At 38.5% G+C, this 18998-nt stretch overlaps 5 protein-coding genes across 7 annotated transcripts; 1 reads left to right on the plus strand and 4 right to left on the minus strand.

Moving 5' to 3' along the window:
- Positions 1–147: 147 nt before the first annotated feature.
- LOC149740759 (uncharacterized) lies at positions 148–3641 on the minus strand. The gene is made up of 3 exons (XM_089871514.1): positions 2436–3641; positions 1820–2348; positions 148–1598 (listed from the first exon to the last, which is right to left on the minus strand). The coding sequence occupies exons 1-3, from the start codon at positions 2557–2559 to the stop codon at positions 392–394; spliced, it is 1860 nt and encodes a 619-aa protein (XP_089727640.1). The 5' UTR covers positions 2560–3641; the 3' UTR covers positions 148–391.
- A 99-nt stretch (positions 3642–3740) lies between these two features.
- LOC149740760 (uncharacterized) lies at positions 3741–6031 on the minus strand. Of its 2 annotated transcripts, XM_089871511.1 has the most exons (4): positions 5831–6030; positions 5215–5743; positions 3951–5022; positions 3741–3887 (listed from the first exon to the last, which is right to left on the minus strand). In XM_089871511.1, the coding sequence occupies exons 1-4, from the start codon at positions 5955–5957 to the stop codon at positions 3792–3794; spliced, it is 1824 nt and encodes a 607-aa protein (XP_089727637.1). In that variant the 5' UTR covers positions 5958–6030; the 3' UTR covers positions 3741–3791. The 2 variants fall into 2 exon arrangements, with proteins under 2 accessions (XP_089727637.1, XP_089727636.1); XM_089871510.1 differs by having other exon boundaries at positions 3741–5022; positions 5831–6031.
- A 986-nt stretch (positions 6032–7017) lies between these two features.
- LOC149740761 (uncharacterized) lies at positions 7018–10871 on the minus strand. The gene is made up of 3 exons (XM_089871518.1): positions 10568–10871; positions 8785–9358; positions 7018–8459 (listed from the first exon to the last, which is right to left on the minus strand). Exons 1-3 carry the CDS (start codon positions 10656–10658, stop codon positions 7406–7408), a joined length of 1719 nt encoding a protein of 572 aa, XP_089727644.1. The 5' UTR covers positions 10659–10871; the 3' UTR covers positions 7018–7405.
- A 1324-nt stretch (positions 10872–12195) lies between these two features.
- LOC149740762 (uncharacterized) lies at positions 12196–14759 on the plus strand. Its single transcript, XM_089871540.1, has 3 exons — positions 12196–12772; positions 12847–13387; positions 13448–14759. Exons 1-3 carry the CDS (start codon positions 12691–12693, stop codon positions 14541–14543), a joined length of 1719 nt encoding a protein of 572 aa, XP_089727666.1. The 5' UTR covers positions 12196–12690; the 3' UTR covers positions 14544–14759.
- Positions 14760–15817: 1058 nt separating this feature from the next.
- On the minus strand, positions 15818–18950 carry LOC149740763 (serine beta-lactamase-like protein LACTB, mitochondrial). 2 transcript variants are annotated; one of them, XM_089871542.1, is made up of 9 exons: positions 18691–18950; positions 18329–18452; positions 17993–18183; positions 17733–17916; positions 17383–17551; positions 16874–17006; positions 16697–16744; positions 16516–16620; positions 15818–16227 (listed from the first exon to the last, which is right to left on the minus strand). In XM_089871542.1, exons 1-9 carry the CDS (start codon positions 18802–18804, stop codon positions 15964–15966), a joined length of 1332 nt encoding a protein of 443 aa, XP_089727668.1. In that variant the 5' UTR covers positions 18805–18950; the 3' UTR covers positions 15818–15963. The 2 variants fall into 2 exon arrangements, with proteins under 2 accessions (XP_089727668.1, XP_089727669.1); XM_089871543.1 differs by lacking the exon at positions 16697–16744.
- Positions 18951–18998: the final 48 nt, after the last annotated feature.

Below are 18998 nucleotides of genomic sequence, written 5' to 3' on the forward strand. Positions count from 1 at the left end.
TTGGTGACGTAGTTTAAACGTTATACCGATGTTCGGATTTTCATGACGAATTTATGTGGTTTTGCTTGTACTCAATTCGCTCTGGGTTTGTATTATGGGTTTTGTTCGTCGTGTACAAAAACGTGCAAAAAAACGTGAGGCATGAAATTCCACGCGGACATTTTATTTCTTGAATATATTTGCGCTGTGCGAGTTGCAAGAAATAAACACACACACATAATATATATATATAATATTATTCACAAATGCACACAAATGATTAATAAAATCAATTAAAACTATACCTACGAAATTCAATTGTACAGTAAAGGAGAAAATCAAATCGAATTCCGCATGAGGTATTTTTTATTGAAAATAAAGAAAATTTACAGTTCATTCAGGTCATAGTTTGCTAGTCACTGGTGCGGACATCGGATGAGTTGTCTAATTGAACAGTTGAAAAGTTTTTCTTCCCGTTGGATGGTGTTGCTGTGTCTGTCTGTTGAGAACTTGGTTGCTTGGATGTTTCTGAAGTAATGTTTCGGCGTTCCGCTTTCGGTGTCCAGCTCCTTGATGTAACTGAAATTTTTGCCGGCAGGTGAAATCTCTTTGTAAGAGAGCCGTACATGTTTTTGTTAGCCATGCGGAAATCGTCGTTTCTTCCGTTGTAGATAAAGAAGTTCCACAGACTGTTGCACACTAGAATAACAGCAGAGACAAACTCGAATGAGTTGTGGATTGAAAAATCGTGGATTCTGAACGACGAAATTCGTTGGGGATAAATTTGTACCAAAAACAGCGAAGCTAAGATCACACATATCACTGGTAACAAGCTAAGCGTGAACACACCGACCATAATTCCTAAAGTTCTTGCCATTCGTATTTCTGTTCGAGAGCTTGAAGTCTTGTTTTTAGAAGCGACAAGTTTTCGTGTCCGATTGTTGTGCCTCACAGTCATTACAAATGTCGAGATTGACAAAACCCACATGACGATTAAAGGAAAAGCAAGTGCAACGACGTAAAAGTACAAACTGGCAGTTCCACTTGTCGAAATTAAAGTTGAGGCAACGAGACCATACCTGAGAGAAGGTCCGATAAAAAGTGGAAGAATACCCAAAATGATGCTTAAAACCCATAGAATAACAGTTGCTCTGATTGCCAGTAATTTCGCTCCGTCCTTTGAGTAAGCGAGCGGTTTTCTTACGATTGAAAACCGATCAAAACTCGCCATCATAAGTGAGTAAATGGAAATGATGAAAGACGTAGTTGTGAAAAATCCGATGGCGTTCAGGTAACTTTTATTGAACATTTCGTAAGCTCCTGGCAGATGGGGAACTTCGTCGAATCGCAAGCCTGCTGTTGTTAAATTGGTAACGTTGTATTCTGAACCCATACCTTCATTAGTGTGCAACTGCATGGATAAGCTGATTGGAAACGACGGAAGAACTATTGCACCAACTAGAAAATCAGCGCATGCGAGAGATATCTTGTAAACACCTTGGCTGTTACGTAACTTCTCATTGATCACAAACACGAGAATAACTGAAAGATTTGCAACCACGATTGCAACGGCTAGAATTGAGCAGATTACCATAGTGATAATGATGTTTACTTTGCATCTGCAAAAGTGGAAATTGTAAATATATGACATTCACGATTCTTTGCTATAAGAAACTGTTTCACACGATCAATCATTATATGTATATATACAAGGGTTATAATTCAAAAACGTTGAATATTTGGATATTTTGACGCATACCATTTATTCTGAATAACGATTTTAAACGAAAGCTATTCGGTATTATGCCCCATTGTTATCAGTAAAACTCGCACAACTCACATGTGAGGCAAACAGTTCCATGCGTTTATTGGATTCCTGTTTATATTCTCGGCGTCCCTTCCACACCAGGATATTTTACAAAATGGCAACAGAAGTCGCTTGCTTTCGTGGTAGTAGCCGTATTTCCCTCTCTCCAACACAACCGCATCGTACAGAGCAACTTGGATGCAGGGATCTTGTAACTCTGCATCGCTAAGTTGATAAGTTCTTAGAGCACGAAGCAGATTATTCCACTTCTGCGAGCTGTTTCTTCCTCTGACAGAAGAGACGGCCACGAGAGATGAAAAACATTGGGTTTCGAATACGGATCTGTTACAAGCTCGGTCGTATGTGGTTTTAGTAAACTGGTTGAAGTCATAAGGTCGTTTTAAACATTCCAGGCTAAATTGGGCGTGGCATAACCACTCTTCTAAGAACGAGAGATATTCGGTCAAGTATTTCCCCCCGCTTGAATTGTACCAAAACTTTCTGAAGTCTTTTATGAACATCGAACATGTTTTGTTTCTCTCCGTTTCATTAAAGTTGTTAACTGCAACAGATCAAAATGGCATACATTTAATCATTTCAATAGACCAGTACACAGAACACACAATTACAATGTCAAAGAAATGCCTACCGTTTTTCTCCAAGGTATAATGGAGAAACTGCTGTCCAGCGACTACTGCAGTGTTGATGCTTTCTACGTCGCGGAAACTTACAAACATACACGCACTTAAAAGTAAAACTCCTAACTTTGTCATCTTAATGCCAGTTTGATTTTGTTGCAAATGCAAAACTGTATGATAAAAGAACAACCCTTGTGAAAGTAATTATACTAAAAGATAAACAGCTAACATATAGTCAAGCTACATATATGAGTCACACATCGGCATCAGACCTGCAATTTCGTGCTAGCAATATTCATAACTTTTCCGGAAATACAAATAACGTTTTTTTTAACATCTTTAACGTGTCTTAATTTTAGTGTGGACTTTTATATCAGATAAAGCCAAACAAACTCGTACTTCACCTATCAATTTATAAGTCACTCTACCCTTTAATTTAGCCCGCGGAAGGATCATTAAGTTTCAAAACAATTTTATAAACTTTGGTCCATTTAGCCTATATTAAACTATTACTTACGTCAATATTAAAATTGAGTTTAATTTCATGCTCGTGATTTTCTAGACAATATAAATGCGCAACGTAGTTTCTTTTTTAAAGAATTGAAGTTATTCGGTGTATATAAGCCTATACATATTTCTATGTTTTTGTTTGGTAAATATTTATACAGGTATCAGTGCTACATGTATAATGAGTTATGAAGAATAGTTCCATAGATATTTGTTTAGATATCTATGACAACAATATAAAATTCCCGCCTAGGCGCCTACAGAGCCATAGAAATACCGCCTAGGTGTTTATACGACGCTGGGCGCCTATTGTCTCTATTTATGCTATTTCTATGTAATTTAATGAAACGTGGTCGCTGCATTTTATTTTAGTTGCAAGTTAGTTTATTTATCGTTACTAACCGAGTAGCATTTTTTGTAGGGCAGTGTTTGTTTTAGATTACCTATGTGCTTACTCTTACTGACTATTTTAAGGATTTATTTGAGTTTGACTACCTGAACCAAATAGATTAAAACCAATCAAACCAAAGAGATTAAAACAATTAAAACCAATGGTTTTAATCTCTTTGTCTGAACTAAACTGTGTGAAACAGTATTGGCAGCTCAGTAGTCGTCTCTCCCCACCCTGATATGCTTGTTAACTACCGTCTTTCCAAACACCGATTACATAAACGAAAATTTACGCCCGCCCTTCCCCATTTTGTTGCAATACAAACAAGTTAATGTCTGTCGAGTAGGTATAGACCAGACTGGAGGATTGGGTGTCGTAAGGACTTGGTTTTATTAGAATTACCAGTGATAACAACATGTTTTGAGCGACTGTCATTCTATTCTTTTTATTTTACAATAACATGTACAGTTCATACTTTGCTGGTTACGAGCACGGACATGGGTGAATTGTCAGATTGAACAGTTGAAAAATCTTTCTTTCCGTTGGGTGGTGTTGATGGGATTGTCTGTTGAGAAATACGTTGTGAATTTTGCTTGGATGTTTCTGAAGTAAAGGTTCTTCGACCTACCTTTTCCGGAGCCGAATCACTTGATGTAATTGAAATCTTTGTTCGAAAGTGAAATCTCTTTGTAAGAGAGCCGTACATGTTTTTGTTAGCCATGCGGAAATCGTCGTTTCTTCCGTTGTAGATAAAGAAGTTCCACAGACTATTGCACACTAGAATAACAGCAGAGAAAAATTCGAATGAGGTGTGGATTGAAAAATCGTAACTTTTAAACGTCAAGATTCGTTGGGGATAAATTTGTACCAAAAACAGCGAAGCTAAGATCACACATATCACTGGTAACAAGCTAAGCGTGAACACACCGACCATAATTCCTAAAGTTCTTGCCATTCGTATTTCTGTTCGAGAGCTTAAAGTCTTGTTTTTAGAAGCGACAAGTTTTCGTGTTCGATTGTTGTGCCTCACAGTCATTACAAATGTCGAGATTGACAAAACCCACATGACGATTAAAGGAAAAGCAAATGCAACGACGTAAAGGGACAAACTGGCAGTTCCACTTGTCGAAATTAAAGTTGACGCAAGGAGGCCATATCTTAGAGAACGTCCGACAAAAATTGGAAGAACACCCAAAATGATGCTTAAAATCCATAGAATAACAGTTGCTCTGATTGCCAGTAATTTCGCTCCGTCCTTTGAGTAAGCGAGCGGTTTTCTTACGATTGAAAACCGATCAAAACTCGCCATCATAAGTGAGTAAATGGAAATGATGAAAGAAGTAGTTGTGAAAAAACCGATAGCGTTCAAGTACGATCTGTAGTAAACAGTATTTATACCAGGCAAATGCGGGACGTCATCAAACCGTATGTCATGCTGTACTGATAAATTCGAAGCATTGTAACTCATCCCCATGACCTCTGGGATATTCAATCGCACATTTAAACTGACTGGAATAGATGGTACCACCACAACCCCAACAAGAAAATCCGAACAAGCAAGAGACATCTTGTATACACCCTGGCTGTTCCTTAGTTTCTTGTTAAGCATAAAGACTAAAATAACTGAAACATTTGCAACCACGATTGCCACGGCTAGAATTGAACAGATGACCATAGTGGTAATAATGTTTACTTTGCATCTGTAAAAGTAGAAATTGTAAATGTAAGACGTTTGCGATTCTGTGTCAAGTATTGCTAAAACGTCAGACGCTTATGTCACACCGTCAATCTTAAGCAGCTGGATCATTGATGGATACATTTTTTAAACATGTTATAAAATTGCAGCGTAATCTTTTATAGAAACATGCTGACCTTGTTACCGTTTAACTTACATTTGAGGCAAACAATTCCATGCTTTGATGGGTTTTCTGTTTATATTCTCGGCGTCCCTTCCACACCAGGATATTTGACAAAATGGCAACACAAGCCGCTTGCTTTCGTGGTAGTAGCCGTATTTCCCTCTCTCCAACACAACCGCATCGTACAGAGCAACTTGGATGCAGGGATCTTGTAACTCTGCATCGCTAAGTTGATAAGTTCTTAGAGCACGAAGCATATTATTCCACTTCTGCGAGCTGTTTCTTCCTCTGACAGAAGAGACGGTCACGAGAGATGAAAAACATTGGGTTTCGAATACGGATCTATTGCAAGCTCGATCGTATGTAGTTTTAGTAAACTGGTTGAAGTCATAAGGTCGTTTTAAACATTCCAGGCTAAATTGGACGTGGCATAACCACTCTTCTAAGAACGAGAGATATTCGGTCAAGTATTTCCCCCCGCTTGAATTGTACCAAAATCTCTTGAAGTCTTTTATGAACATCAAACATGTTTTGTTTCTCTCCGTCTCATTAAAGTTGTTAACTGCAACAGATCAAAATGGCATACATTTAATCAATTCGATAGACCAGTACACAGAACACACAATTACAATGTCGAAGAAATGCCTACCGTTTTTCTCCAAGGTATAATGGAGAAACTGCTGTCCAGCGACTACTGCAGTGTTGATGCTTTCTACGTCGCGGAAACTGACAAAAATACACGCACTTAAAAGTATAAAGATCCCTAACTTTGACATTTTATGTCTACCTGCAACTGCAAAGCATATTCGGTTAGTAAACAACTTACCTACAGTACAGACGATGAAGCACGTATTATGAGTCACACATTGGCAGACGCGGTAATTTTTTACGTAAAAGCTGTAAGATTTAATATCATACCGGATTTCTGAATAACGTTTTTTAGCATCCTCAAACATGCCCTCGCTTGAGAAACTGTATCGGCTCCTAATAAGTTAGGTCGTAATATTAATGGTACCCGACTAAAAATGTTCAAATATGGCCAACTTAATATTTAACTTAGACACGAGGCAAGCTGATATTCACCGATATATAATCAATTTCCTGTATGTATTTACGGCGTTCTTTTCACACCAAAGTATCTTTTAAAAAACGGCAACAGATAATCCTTGGGATATTTCTTTTACTCGGTTAGGTTGTACCAAAACATTCCCCAATTTCACGCTCGCGTTTTTTGTTGACCGTTGCGCACGCGTTTTGTTCCTGTCTGTTGCATTTTGTTATTACTAATTGCAAGAAATATTTTTTTACTAGGCGGAAACTATTTATAAATTTTCAACCGCACGTAGCCTATGCGTTATTACTTAGTCTGTGTTTTGACAGCAAAAGTTGTGTTTTAACCAAAAAACTTTCCGTTCTCCTAAAAAACACTATAAACCCAAAACACCCTTCAGTTTCTACTGAATAAAAAACAACCCTCTAACGCTTTAGTTTATATCTAGTATACGGTGAGGGTAGATGGGACACCTTTTCACTTTATTTTCTTGTTCTATTTGGTAGTAAACAAAGAACATTCAAAGAATTATAAAACCTTATCCTCGCGACTTCTACATATACTGTTGGTAATTGTTTAAAACACGATGAGGATATTTCGATGTTATGTGTTTAAAAGTGTCCTGTCTTTTTCCACCCTGCTATATTCTTATAACCACATTTTAAGTAACTCCCGCAACATTGAACTAAAAGCTGCTTAATACAGTCAAACTTGAAATGAGTCGAAGCACGCAGTCTGATCACAAATGACTTACTAGCAGTAAACAAATTGCTGTTTCTTCCACGAAAGTTTGAAGATGATTTTAATGTGGTGAAGTTCAATGCATGCACACAAGTGCTACAAATAGATTCTCATATGATACCAACATAGATATTTCTACACAATAAGTCCGAGTGGGAATTTCACGTGACATACCGTAATATTAAATGGTATTAAAACTGCCAATGCTGATGACGTTTATTTGCTCCCTTGCGTCATTAAACGACCTCATCTCCCATTACGCTTTATATAAATCAACAATGACGCGGCAGTTTTCTCGTAAACAAAATTGTGCAAAAAGTTCAATAACACATTGTTTTTCAACACTAAACTATAAGTCGAGTGGAAGTTAACAGTTATAACAAAGCTATGTTGTAGTCGTGAGGGTATACGGTAATTTGAATTTTGAATGTTTTACGTCGGAAGGCTTGTACTATCGATTGAGTTTGTTTTAAACGGTATTCCAACTTTGGAAAAGGCGGATCTGTACAGCGATTCGAGGCCGGTTTTAAAGCTCGTGTTTCTTGCGCTGTAGATAAACACATTCCACATACTGTTGCAAGTAAGAACCACAACACTAAGGAATTCAAAAGTTATTAAACTGATGGATAATTCTTGGTCCAAAGTTGCCGGGCGCGTCCTCAAAATTCCAGGCAGTAGTAAAGAACAAAGTGTCGAGACAACGGCAGGCACGACACTCAGTGTGAATACGACAACCAATATACCTATCGTGCGCGTCAGGTTTAACTCCATTTGAAAGTTTTTTGCTCCGCGCTGCCTCGCGTGACTAAACGTGTAACAGCAGGTGGCGATGGAGGACGCCCAAATCAACAACAACGGCGTAAGCAAAGCCACCGCATAAAGAAGGAGAGTTTCTGTGCCGCCGGAAAAACCAACTAAAACAAAAGCAATGATTCCGTATGTGATGCTGGTTGTCATGAAGGGAATAAGTGAAAAAACCACAGCAATGAACCATTCAATCGCTACTGCTTTGTTCGCAAAAGACTTAGCAGCATCTGGAACGTAACGTAGTGGTCTTCGTACAACAGACAACCGATCAAAGCTCGCGAGCATTAAGCTGTAAATGGAAGAAAGAAAAGCGAGGATTGTGAAGAAACCAATTATGCTTACGTAGTTGTTATCAGTCGGACGTGTGTAGGGTAAATGCGGCACTGAGTCGTAACGCCCCTTCTCAACATCTGGTACCGTGAAATTTGTAAGTCCAGGGTGAGCGGGACCGAGATTTTCTTGATGTAGCAGTTGAATTATCATCACACTGTACGCGAAAGATGGTATCACAAAAACCCCGACGATTAGATCAGCCATTGCTATCGACGCTTTATAGACGTCTTGACTTGTGCGTGATTTGCTATGATAAATAACGAGCATAACGCTGATGTTTCCAATTATGACAAGGAGGGAAAGAATTAGGAGAATAACCATAGATATGGATACGATTGTTTTACATCTGGATAGAAGAGAAAATAGGTTAGAGTTTATACAGAACATACACACCTTAAGTCATTATTACAAAAAAACACACGAGCATATAATATATGTAGGGTGGGGAAGATGGGGCACCTTTTTACTATATTTCTATCCCATTCGGTAGTAAACAAAGAGCATTCAAAGAAATATAAAACCGCGTATCCTCACGACTCCCATAGACCGTTGTTAATTGTTTAAAACACGATTAGGACATTTGTATATTACGTGCGAAAGGTGTCCCATCTCACCCTACTATAATAATAGGCCCAGGTTCAGTGCAAAATTAATAAAGTTCTATCTCTTACTCTGTTCGAAGAAACAGCCACGGAAAAATACTGTGTTGTACAGTTGTCTCCGCATCGAAACCAACCCACACGAAATGGCAAAACGGTGTATGAAGATGGACCGTTTCGTGGTAGAATCCGTAACTGCTTTGTCGCGCTGCAGACACAGCATCGTACAGTGCGACTTGTATACACGGGTATTGTAACGCGTGCATTTCCAGTTGTACATTACGTAGTGCATGTCTCCAGTTTTGATCAGTTACATTTACACCAGCATCCGACAAAACTCTAAAAACTGTTGGTAAGCACGCGGACTCGAATAAAGTCCGGTTACATGCCCTATCGTATACTCTCTGTGTAAATTCAGTAAACCCATATATTCTTTGCGTGCAGTCTTCTTTAAATTCTGGACACCTCCAAGTTTTCAGTGTTTCCAGAGCTTCTGTTAAATAGTTTCCCTCTCTGAACCAGTATAACTTGTAACGATTTGAAAACAACTGGCAACACTGCAGCTCAAACTTCCGATTCGTGATCACTTGACCACGAACGTTTAGACATTCTGTAATCGTGGCTTGGAAAGTAGATGTCGCATTACCTATTTTTAGAAGAATTTTTGTTAAAATCCAGCTACAAGGCTCGTAAAAATAGTATTTCTTTGGTCAAACGACATTATACCGAATCGTGGAAACTTTTTTAACGTGTAACGGCATAAGGTATATGCTTTCCGCATTATAACGTGTATATAATCTAAAGGAAGTCGTTTACAATATGGTTTCATTTGATTCTGTATAAATGGTGATAACGATTCGCGATTATCATCGGCCTTTTCCTGTACTGATCCTGGAAATATTGGTATAAACTCCCTCATAAACTGTAATTGCTTTATATTAGTATACACGCAGCGAGCTTTCAACAGCTTTCAGGGCGTGTATGCCTGTTATTAGTAGCACCAGATCGAGTAGACAGGCTTGCAGAGTATAATTATATAGCAAAGAGAATAGATCTTATTTGTCACGTCGTCGAGGTACAGCGTTATATAAAGGCATGGGGTCTCTACATAGAATTTTTGTTGGCACTTTCGTTGTTTTAATATTAAATGAGTGTTACTAAACCATATAATGCAGGCAGATGGTGCAGGTTTTTACGAACACGACACGTTTCTTAATTTTCAGTAAAGAAAATATAAATCATATTAGTTTATTTAACATGGAAGTGCTGTTAAGATATGTAGGGTGGGGGGCGATGAGACGCCTTTAGCGCCTAATATCCAAATATCCAGATCCAGTGTTTTAAACAATTAACAACCATTTCTATATTGGCGTCGTGAAGAAACGGTTTTATAATTGTTTGAATGTTCTTTGTTTACTGCCATATGTGACGAGGAAAAAATGAAACAGATGTCCCATCTTCTCCCACCCTACTATATGTATCACTGTAGCTCTTAACGTCAATATAGAAAACATGAATCATTTGGTTATTTCCTGAAAAGTGCTGCACTACAAAACCCATGCATTGCACGCTTTGTTTACACGCATAAGTAGACATCATTAAAAGATCTTGAGTAAAACCATACACAGTATATTGCAAATATAGAACGGTGGTGCTGAGATATATGGGACACCTTTTTATTCTGTTTTTTTCGACCCTATTGGTATTAAACAAAAACATTCAAGGAATTATAAAATCATATTCTCACGACTCCCATAGGCCTTTGTTAATTGCTTAAAACACGATCAGGATGTTTAGATGTTATATGCTAAAGATGTCCCATCTCCCCCACCCTACTATAAATAAATCTACTCACCAGTTAAAACTGTGCTTGCAGTAGAAATCCGTACAACGGCGGCGACGTAGAATAGTAAATGTACATTTGTCAGCAGTAGCTTATTATACATCACAACTCTACTGCTGTCCTTCCATAATGCGTCTGATGAAACAGCTTGAGGTACACTACGTGCCTAACCAAGCTAATTATAGATACCCTAGAATATTGAAATAAAATTTGTGATCTGTATAGGAGCCAACACGTACGCGTTAATATGACGTGAGCTAATACGTCATAAAGTCATACAAATACACATTTAAACCAAATTACGTTGTTTTATGCACACGTCATTTCATAACATGTAATTGGATATAGTAGAGTGGGGGAAGATGGGACACTTTTTCATTATGTTTATTCGTCCCATTTTGATAAAACAAAGAATTATAAAACCATATCCTCACGACTCCCATAGACCGTTGTTAATTGTTTGAAATGCGACCATGATATTTGAATATTTTGTGCTAAAGGTGTCCCGTCTTCCCCCCCACTTTGCTAACTTATACAACTTGAATTTAAACGCATAAGTCTCGTACAACCAGTGTACAATTTTCCCGCGACCGCGGCGACCGGCGGTCGGCGGAAATGCGTATGGAATGCGGAAATATTTTACGCGAAACAAATATTTTAACTTTTTTTCGTACGCACGTTGTTCCGCGATACAATGAAAGTTACGCGAAATTGTGGATAATAATACATATTCTGTTTTTAACGCAATAAACCACAAATACCACATGTTCCTAAATATGAAACATTGTTACGTCACAAGTAATATTGTTACGCAGATAATTCTTTTATTCTGTTTATCGGCGTATTGAATGACTGCATGACTCCCATAGACCGTTGTTAATTGTTTGAAATGCGACCATGATATTTGAATATTTTGTGCTAAAGGTGTCCCGTCCACTTTGCTAACTTATACAACTTGAATTTAAACGCATAAGTCTCGTACAACTATGGATTTTACACTGAGATACGAATATGTAATGATAGACTAATCTATTATGCACCCTATGTTTACACGAATTCGCAGTAAATTGGCTGGGAGAGGAAGCTTAGTCTTTTCCGTTTTTCCTTACTCGTGTTGCCACATGGTCTACTATCCTTTGTGGCGCAGTGCTTAGTTGTGCAACAGCTTCGGTTTGCAGTTTAGTTACGCCGGTGGAGATTCCTGTGTTTTGATTGATTGATTGATTGATTGATAGACCTGTGGTTATTGTTTTATAATCGCTTTTTATACTCTACGTATACGTAATTCAGTGAGGGTTAAACTTAACAGTTAAGGTTTAAAACAGAGCTTTATGTAAACGAAGTCATATTTGGTTCATTTCAGTTTGTTGTCTCAAGTTAAACATCATTTAACTGGTGGTATAATTGAACAGGCTTAATTTATGTATAATGACAGCATTGGTAAATCTTCGTATGTGTATCTGATGTGTTTGTTTTAATATCAAACCCATGATAGTGCAAAAGCCTGTAGTTCTAGTTTGTGGATTGAGCTTTTTACGTTGTATAGGTTAAACACACATCTGCTGGCATTTTTATTGCAACGGTCGTTTACGCAGTTGGTTCAGCCTGGTTTAAAGGTGGATAAGGTGCATTGTCAGCATACGCAATTCATTATCGCATTGTTTGTTGACAGACTTGTACTGCGCTGGGTGTTAGAATTGTATCTCGACTTTGTAGGTCTGATTCTTATTGTGTCTTATTGCTTTGTTGGTATATCACGCCGGCGGCAGGCAGTGCGGAAAGTGTCCAATTACCAGGAAACGTCATCTGCTCGTGCGAAGGCCGTTCCGCACGATTGGAGCACATGCGAACTGTCAGCTTACCAACTGCAAATAACACGGTGCAATTCATGTGTAAACGCTAACTTAACAGTGTCCATGGATAAGTTCCAGTTTCTGACAGTTTAGAAAGCGCAGGTTGTTAGAAAATGCAGTTTGAAGTTGGAAAACTTAACTGCATTTTCTAACCGTCACTGCCTGTTTGCATGTTAACAGGCAGGACTAACTTTGTTGTTGTTGTTGGCGTTTTGTTCGAGTTATACTTAATGCTGCAATCATTTCATTGAACAGTAGAAAGAGTAGATAAATTGTTACATCATGAATTGTTGTGTCCGTAATTGTTCTGCTATCCTCTTACTTATTCTCGGAATGGTCACGACTATTAATTGCAGCTCTCACGGTAAGTGAAAGTATTTCATTCCTATAGGCACGACTACAGCATCTTTTAAATGTTAAAACTTTAATCGTTTCCAGTAAATTGTCAAGAGAGCAGAGGTAACGCGATCAGCAACCGGCAGGACGAGCTTCACTGTTGTAATGAAACTTTTAATTCTTTTTCGAAAAACTGGCACAACGAGGCTGATTATCTCACCGAAACGCTGCAGTCGCTCAAAGATTGGAGCTGCCCACAGTATAACGTGGAGTGCTTGAAGCCCACGTTTAATTTCAACGACTTCACGGCGTTAGTATATCACAGATCGTGCAACCGCACATTGTTTGAGTCTCGGTGTTTGGACTCTCTCGTGCGTGCTTCATCCGCGAGGGGAGTGAGTGGTTCTATTTGGTCAAATCTGCTCCGTGATTTAAGGACATTCCAACTTAGTGATGATGAACTGCGTGATCCTTGCATCCAAGTTGCTTTGTACGACGCCGCAGTGCAGGAACGTGGGAAGTACGGATACTACCATGAGTTGAAGAGAGTATTTATTCCGTTCTGTGAATTTATTTGGTGCGGATTGGACGCAGAAAACATACATGACCATTCGATATCTGCCTGGCTTTGTATTCCAACTTTGTAAGTGATACGCCTATTTTAAATTCTATTTTATCATTAATCTGTTTTTTCTTCTTATAGCTGTCGAACCAACATTATCATTTCAATCGTCGTTTGCTCAATTTTGAGCATTTGGAACGTGGTGGCAAACAGTATCGTTCTTGTTGTGTTCTTCAAGCAGAAGCGCTATACCAGCAGTGCTGGAATATACAAACTATCCATCGCACTTGCTGATATTATGGTCGGCTTGTTCATTTATCCAACTTTTGCAAACAATATTTCAAAAATAACGATGACCTTAGAAAAGATGGGACAAAGTTCGAATACCTCCTTAGTACCCGGCGTACGTTTCGACTCCGTGCCCCACTTGCCTGGTGGTGACGTGTGGGCTAACTTTGACCAACCTTACCTTAACTTTGTCGGATTCTTCACTTCTATGTACTTAACCATTACAATCTTCACGTTGATGGTTGCTTGCATTGACCGCTTGGTTTACGTTCGTAACTCTAGGACGTATTCAAACCAGAGATCGACTTTCGTTGCCAAGATTGCCATCGCTACATCGTGGGTTGTTGCTATTATAGTGGCCATAGTGCCTTTCTTCGTTGATAGATACAATTTAATCGCTTCGGTTATGGTCCTCTCATCCGGTGCCACGTCACTCTATCTTTACATCATCGGCTACGTCATACCACTTGTAGTTCTCTGGGTTGGTGGGATCGTGCTTCTTATTCTCACGATAATCAGATCGAGAAAAATAGCAACTGAAGCCCAAACTGAACAGGAAGCACAGACCCGCACGATGCAAATAATGATGGGAGTTTTCTCACTAAACCTCCTGATCGGACTCCTCTCTGCTGGAGGCTCTTTTTTCCTTGATAACATAGACCACGCATCACCTACAACATTGGACCAGAATGCAGCTTCAACTTTCTCGTCGTTCGAGTTTGTTGCGATCTTATTTATCGTCAGCAACAGTCTATGGAACTTCTTCGTTCACTTGGGTCAGGACGCTCGGTTCAAGTCAGCGCTGACATCATGCGCTTGCTCGGCAGCTGCGACACCCGGAGTTCTTAGTCCCGATTCACCGTCTTCTTTTGGCATGAAGGGCAGTTATACTAACAGTAGCATGGTCGGGTCTGATGTAATGTCGTCTGATTCTGCTGTCGATAAATAGGCGGAAAATGGATTTTAACATTTATCTTGCAGCACATTCGAAATGTGACGGCATTCTTTTAATTGCCACTACGCGTTGTAATTACTTATTTTTAGAACCAAAATTCTAACACATGTAACTGTCACTAATACTTTACATTTGTGCCATCCTTCTCCTTATAACCTGCGTGCGTAGAACTAATCAGAATAAATTTTGAATCAGTTTTAGCACGAATAACAGACCTGGTCCTCCTATAACTTACACTATAACAGCCTTCGTCTCCACACCGAGATTATAATCACTCTGTGGTTTTTTCATGAATCTTTAATGTTGAAAAGCTCCTGCATGTTTATATAGTTGTTAGTGTATATAGCGGGCAGCGAAGGTCGTAAATTGAATTACTTCTCTCTCTTTAGTTGGACAAACATAGAGAGCTATACACTGCTGACTGCATTTGTACTTTCGCTCATTTGTACTTTTGCTGTACAGAAACGTATATAAATATAAATATATTCCAGTACTATGCTGTCAACATGCAACTCAATGAGTAATATATGAAACGACGATGAAACAATGACGTGTTAACTTGCTGGTATACCCTATAGGGCACAGGCTATATAACAACACACGATTAAGTCCCACGTTTATGGTTGTTGATGAAATAGGTTCGTGGTTATTGTATCGCATTATGTTATTTTGTTGGCAGTATGATTTATTTTTGGGCAGACGATGGTGGGTAGAAAATATTGAACCTGAGTTGAACTTTCATCCATTATAACGCTGTTAATGTGCGATATATTACTCGCATATTAATCAACCGTTAAATATGAACGCTAGACACCCGGAAAAATCCATATGAATCTTCTGTTTAGAATCGTACAATACAAAGAAGGCTGCTGTAAGAAGCTAAAAAAAATCATACATAAGATAACGTAAAAATCGTACATAAGAATGCAAGGCAGGTGGAAAACAACACGCGAAAAGATAACTCGGCCAGTCACAAGGTCCTATTACTTCGTTAATTCGGTTTTTGAAACTGCTGCGAATTGCATTTTAAAAACTCCCTTGATATATCTCTCGCCAGTCGACCGAAATTCACTTCGGAAATATTTGCTTGTATTGCTACACATAAACCGCTCGGTGGCCCCCCGACAGTGCTTTGCTCTGGCGTATCAAACCCATTTGTCACTGGTTCGTCCACTTCACAAGGCTTTTGTTGAGAAGTGCCTGGGTCAGGTACAAGCAGTATAATGCTAGACGCATCGCCGGTAACTCGTAAGCGAAAACGCGGTACGCAACAGAATAAAGACAATTTTATTTAAAAACAAACGGCCACGCAGAGCACCATAAAGTGTAGAATTAATTGCAAGAGTCATGTTTCACTATTTCTTTAAAACAATAAAAGTTCCAAGCAAAATATCAAATAAAATAGCGCAACAGCTTAGCGGAGGAATTGTTGCGATATATTTCGAGCTAATGGAGTGAGATTGGCTTTCCCGATGTTGGTTATAATAGCAACGGACATTCCTTGCATGGGGGCGTCTGAGCGTACACCATCAGACTTGTAATCTGCAGATGAAGGAGGACAAGAGTTTGGTAGATCGATCTTTGCATCAGGAAGAAGTAAGATGATGCTGGATGCTCCGACTGATCCTCCAGTATGCGCAACCTCCAATTGATGGTTCGGACAATTACCTCGCCCCTCCTGGTAAAAATTTATAGACTATTATTAAGAGTCTGGCGCTGTGACAAAGTGCGCCTGCTCCTAACCCAAAAGTAATAGGTTCAAGGCTCGTCGTTGCTACCATTCCGTTGGGCAAGACACAAGAAAAATAACATACATAAATGGGACGCAAAAATTTTAGGTCATTAATTGATGAAGTAAGCTACAGTGGATAATGGGTTTCCAGTTTAAAAAATGTAAACACCAATCTTCATTAAATTGAAAATACCCAAAAAGGGAAAAAAAATCGTGGTTATACAATAAAATTACCTGTCCTGGACAGACGTACCACCCCAAACCATATCGCATATATTCTGGATCTGAAGACATTTCTGAACGTTGTGGGACTGAAAAACTGCTCCATAACTTTTCAACCTAGTGGTCAAACAGAATAGGAGCATGTTAGTACAGAATTCTTACTGGGGAAAATCGTCAGAAAGGTATCACGTACCGTGTCTTTCCTTAAAAACCCAGGCAGGTAATTGGTGTTCTTGACATTCTAAAAGTAAATTGTTGAAATAATTAATTCTTTAAAAGTAAATAACAAAATTAAAATGACAAAATGATTATTTATCAGCGAAAATGACAAAATTATGATTGCATTTTGTCCAGGCAAACAGCTACATACATAGCAGTACATCACAGCATCGGCAAACTTGAGAAGGTCACCAACTGTAGATAGGAAACCACCACCTGACCATTTATATGAGAGATCAACATACGGTGAGTTGAATAATCTGCCATCTTTTCTTTCATAATATCTGAAAAAGGTTTGCAAAAGCTATAAAATTTGAAAGGATGAGTGTCAACTGTCAACTGTTTATTATTACAATATGGAAAAAAATCAAGGTGTCTTTTCTCACGCATTAAGTGCCTGCTAAGAGATTACTATGTGTGCAACTTTTCATTGTGGGCAGTTTTTGCATAGCTGACATTCGGACAGCCACAGTCTGGGTTTAAGCTATGACTGTTAAGTGTCTTAAATCCTTAAGTCCATGATGATGACATTTAGCATTGAACCAAAGTACTTTCTTGGAATGTGATGAGCGCCCCAATCAGTGTGTCATGGCACTGCCAGCGGTTATTATAGTGAAGCAACAACTAAAAATGCAAAAACGTCCTGCAATGAAACATTACCTTGACCTGCCATAAATGATTGGATTATTCAAATCTGGTTTAGTATGCTTCATGCCAAGTGAATGGAAGGTGTCATTCATTAGTCGGAGAAATGTTTTGCCAGAAGCTTTTTCGAGCACAGCGCTTACTAATGTCCATGCATGCGAGGAGTAACCAAACTTATTTTCATCTGAAAAACAACATCAAATTATTATACAGATATGTAATTTTTAGGTCTTTGAGTACTGATATGTGTATGAAGTTCTCGTCTTCCATTTGTAGTGCAAATTGGTGTTGAACATAATTTGAAACAGAAATTACTGCAAATGCTTCAATTTTACTGTATTAGACCATTTCCATTGTCTACACACCTGGGTGATTTATAAGAGGGTCATCTTTAAATAGTTCTAATCCCTCTGTTACAGTGGTGTAATGCTTGGTTGAGTAGATTTCACTTTCATTTTCCTTTTTTGATTTATCATCTGGTACGTCCTCTTTGTTGTAGTGTCTTACTCCACCAACATGACACAACAAATGTTTCAGAGTTACTCTAACCTGAAGAACATGGAACATTAGGTAAAATCAAGCCACAAAAAAACAGTAAGACCCTAAGTATAGGATTTGTTTGTACCTCCTTCCCCTTATATTTCATAGGTGGATAGTCGGGAAGATAATCATGAATTGGTTTATCAATATCAAGCTTTTCCTCCTCCCATAACTTTGCCATTGCAACTGAAGTGAAACATTTACTGATGCTCGCCACTCTCATCACTGTTCCCGGGTGACATTCGACATCATTTTCCACGTCAGAGTATCCGAATCCTAAACAATGTATAAATTTGGTAATGGCAAATTAAATACTCTTATAAAGCTAAAACTAAATTTTAACTGAAAATTATTAAACTGATCAAAATTAATATTTGGAAAAAAACGATTTCGATCTTATTCGGACCTTAATAACAATAACCTTGACTCCAGACTGTCCTCCCATTGATGGAGACGGCGACCACCATCCCAGGTGCTCCACATTCCTCCATTCTTCTTCTGACCATCTTAGAAGAATTAGCAATCGCCGTTGCAAAAATGCTGTTCTAAAGATTGTGTGTTTATGCATACAAAGTGGTGGTGCCCCAACATATACATTATAGGTTGCCATTTACATCGCCCACAAATGCTTCAGACAAGTAACATCAAAAAGCTATGCAAAAGTGACATGTTAAGTTATATACCAATAATCGTATGTGGAACGGGTTGAATTGTAAGCAATTACAATATAAAAACAGCATAAGGCTTCTCTTGTTGATTATAAATGTAAATTTCAGTACTTACAGGATGACCATCTAAATTACGATGGATTTTTTCGTTTTTTTCATTTTCTTTGTGGACGATCGTTGCAGCCAAGAATGTGGTAGAAACGCGAAGGTTGAGCAATAATCTATTCATTTTAAAGTTGTAATTTTTTGCCACTATCGTTAAATGTCACAACGAAACATCAACGCGCATCAGAAAACAGCACCAAATCAAGCACAACGCTCTTAAAAGTGTAAACAAACCTTCTAGAAGTCTGCGCTATTAGTGTCAACGTAATAAAGGAAGCGTGTATCAACCTGCTACAACCCCATCGAGAAATATTTTTA

This window comes from Ciona robusta, chromosome 2, assembly GCF_009617815.1.
Source record: "Ciona robusta chromosome 2, ASM961781v2".
Lineage (NCBI taxonomy): Eukaryota > Metazoa > Chordata > Ascidiacea > Phlebobranchia > Cionidae > Ciona > Ciona robusta.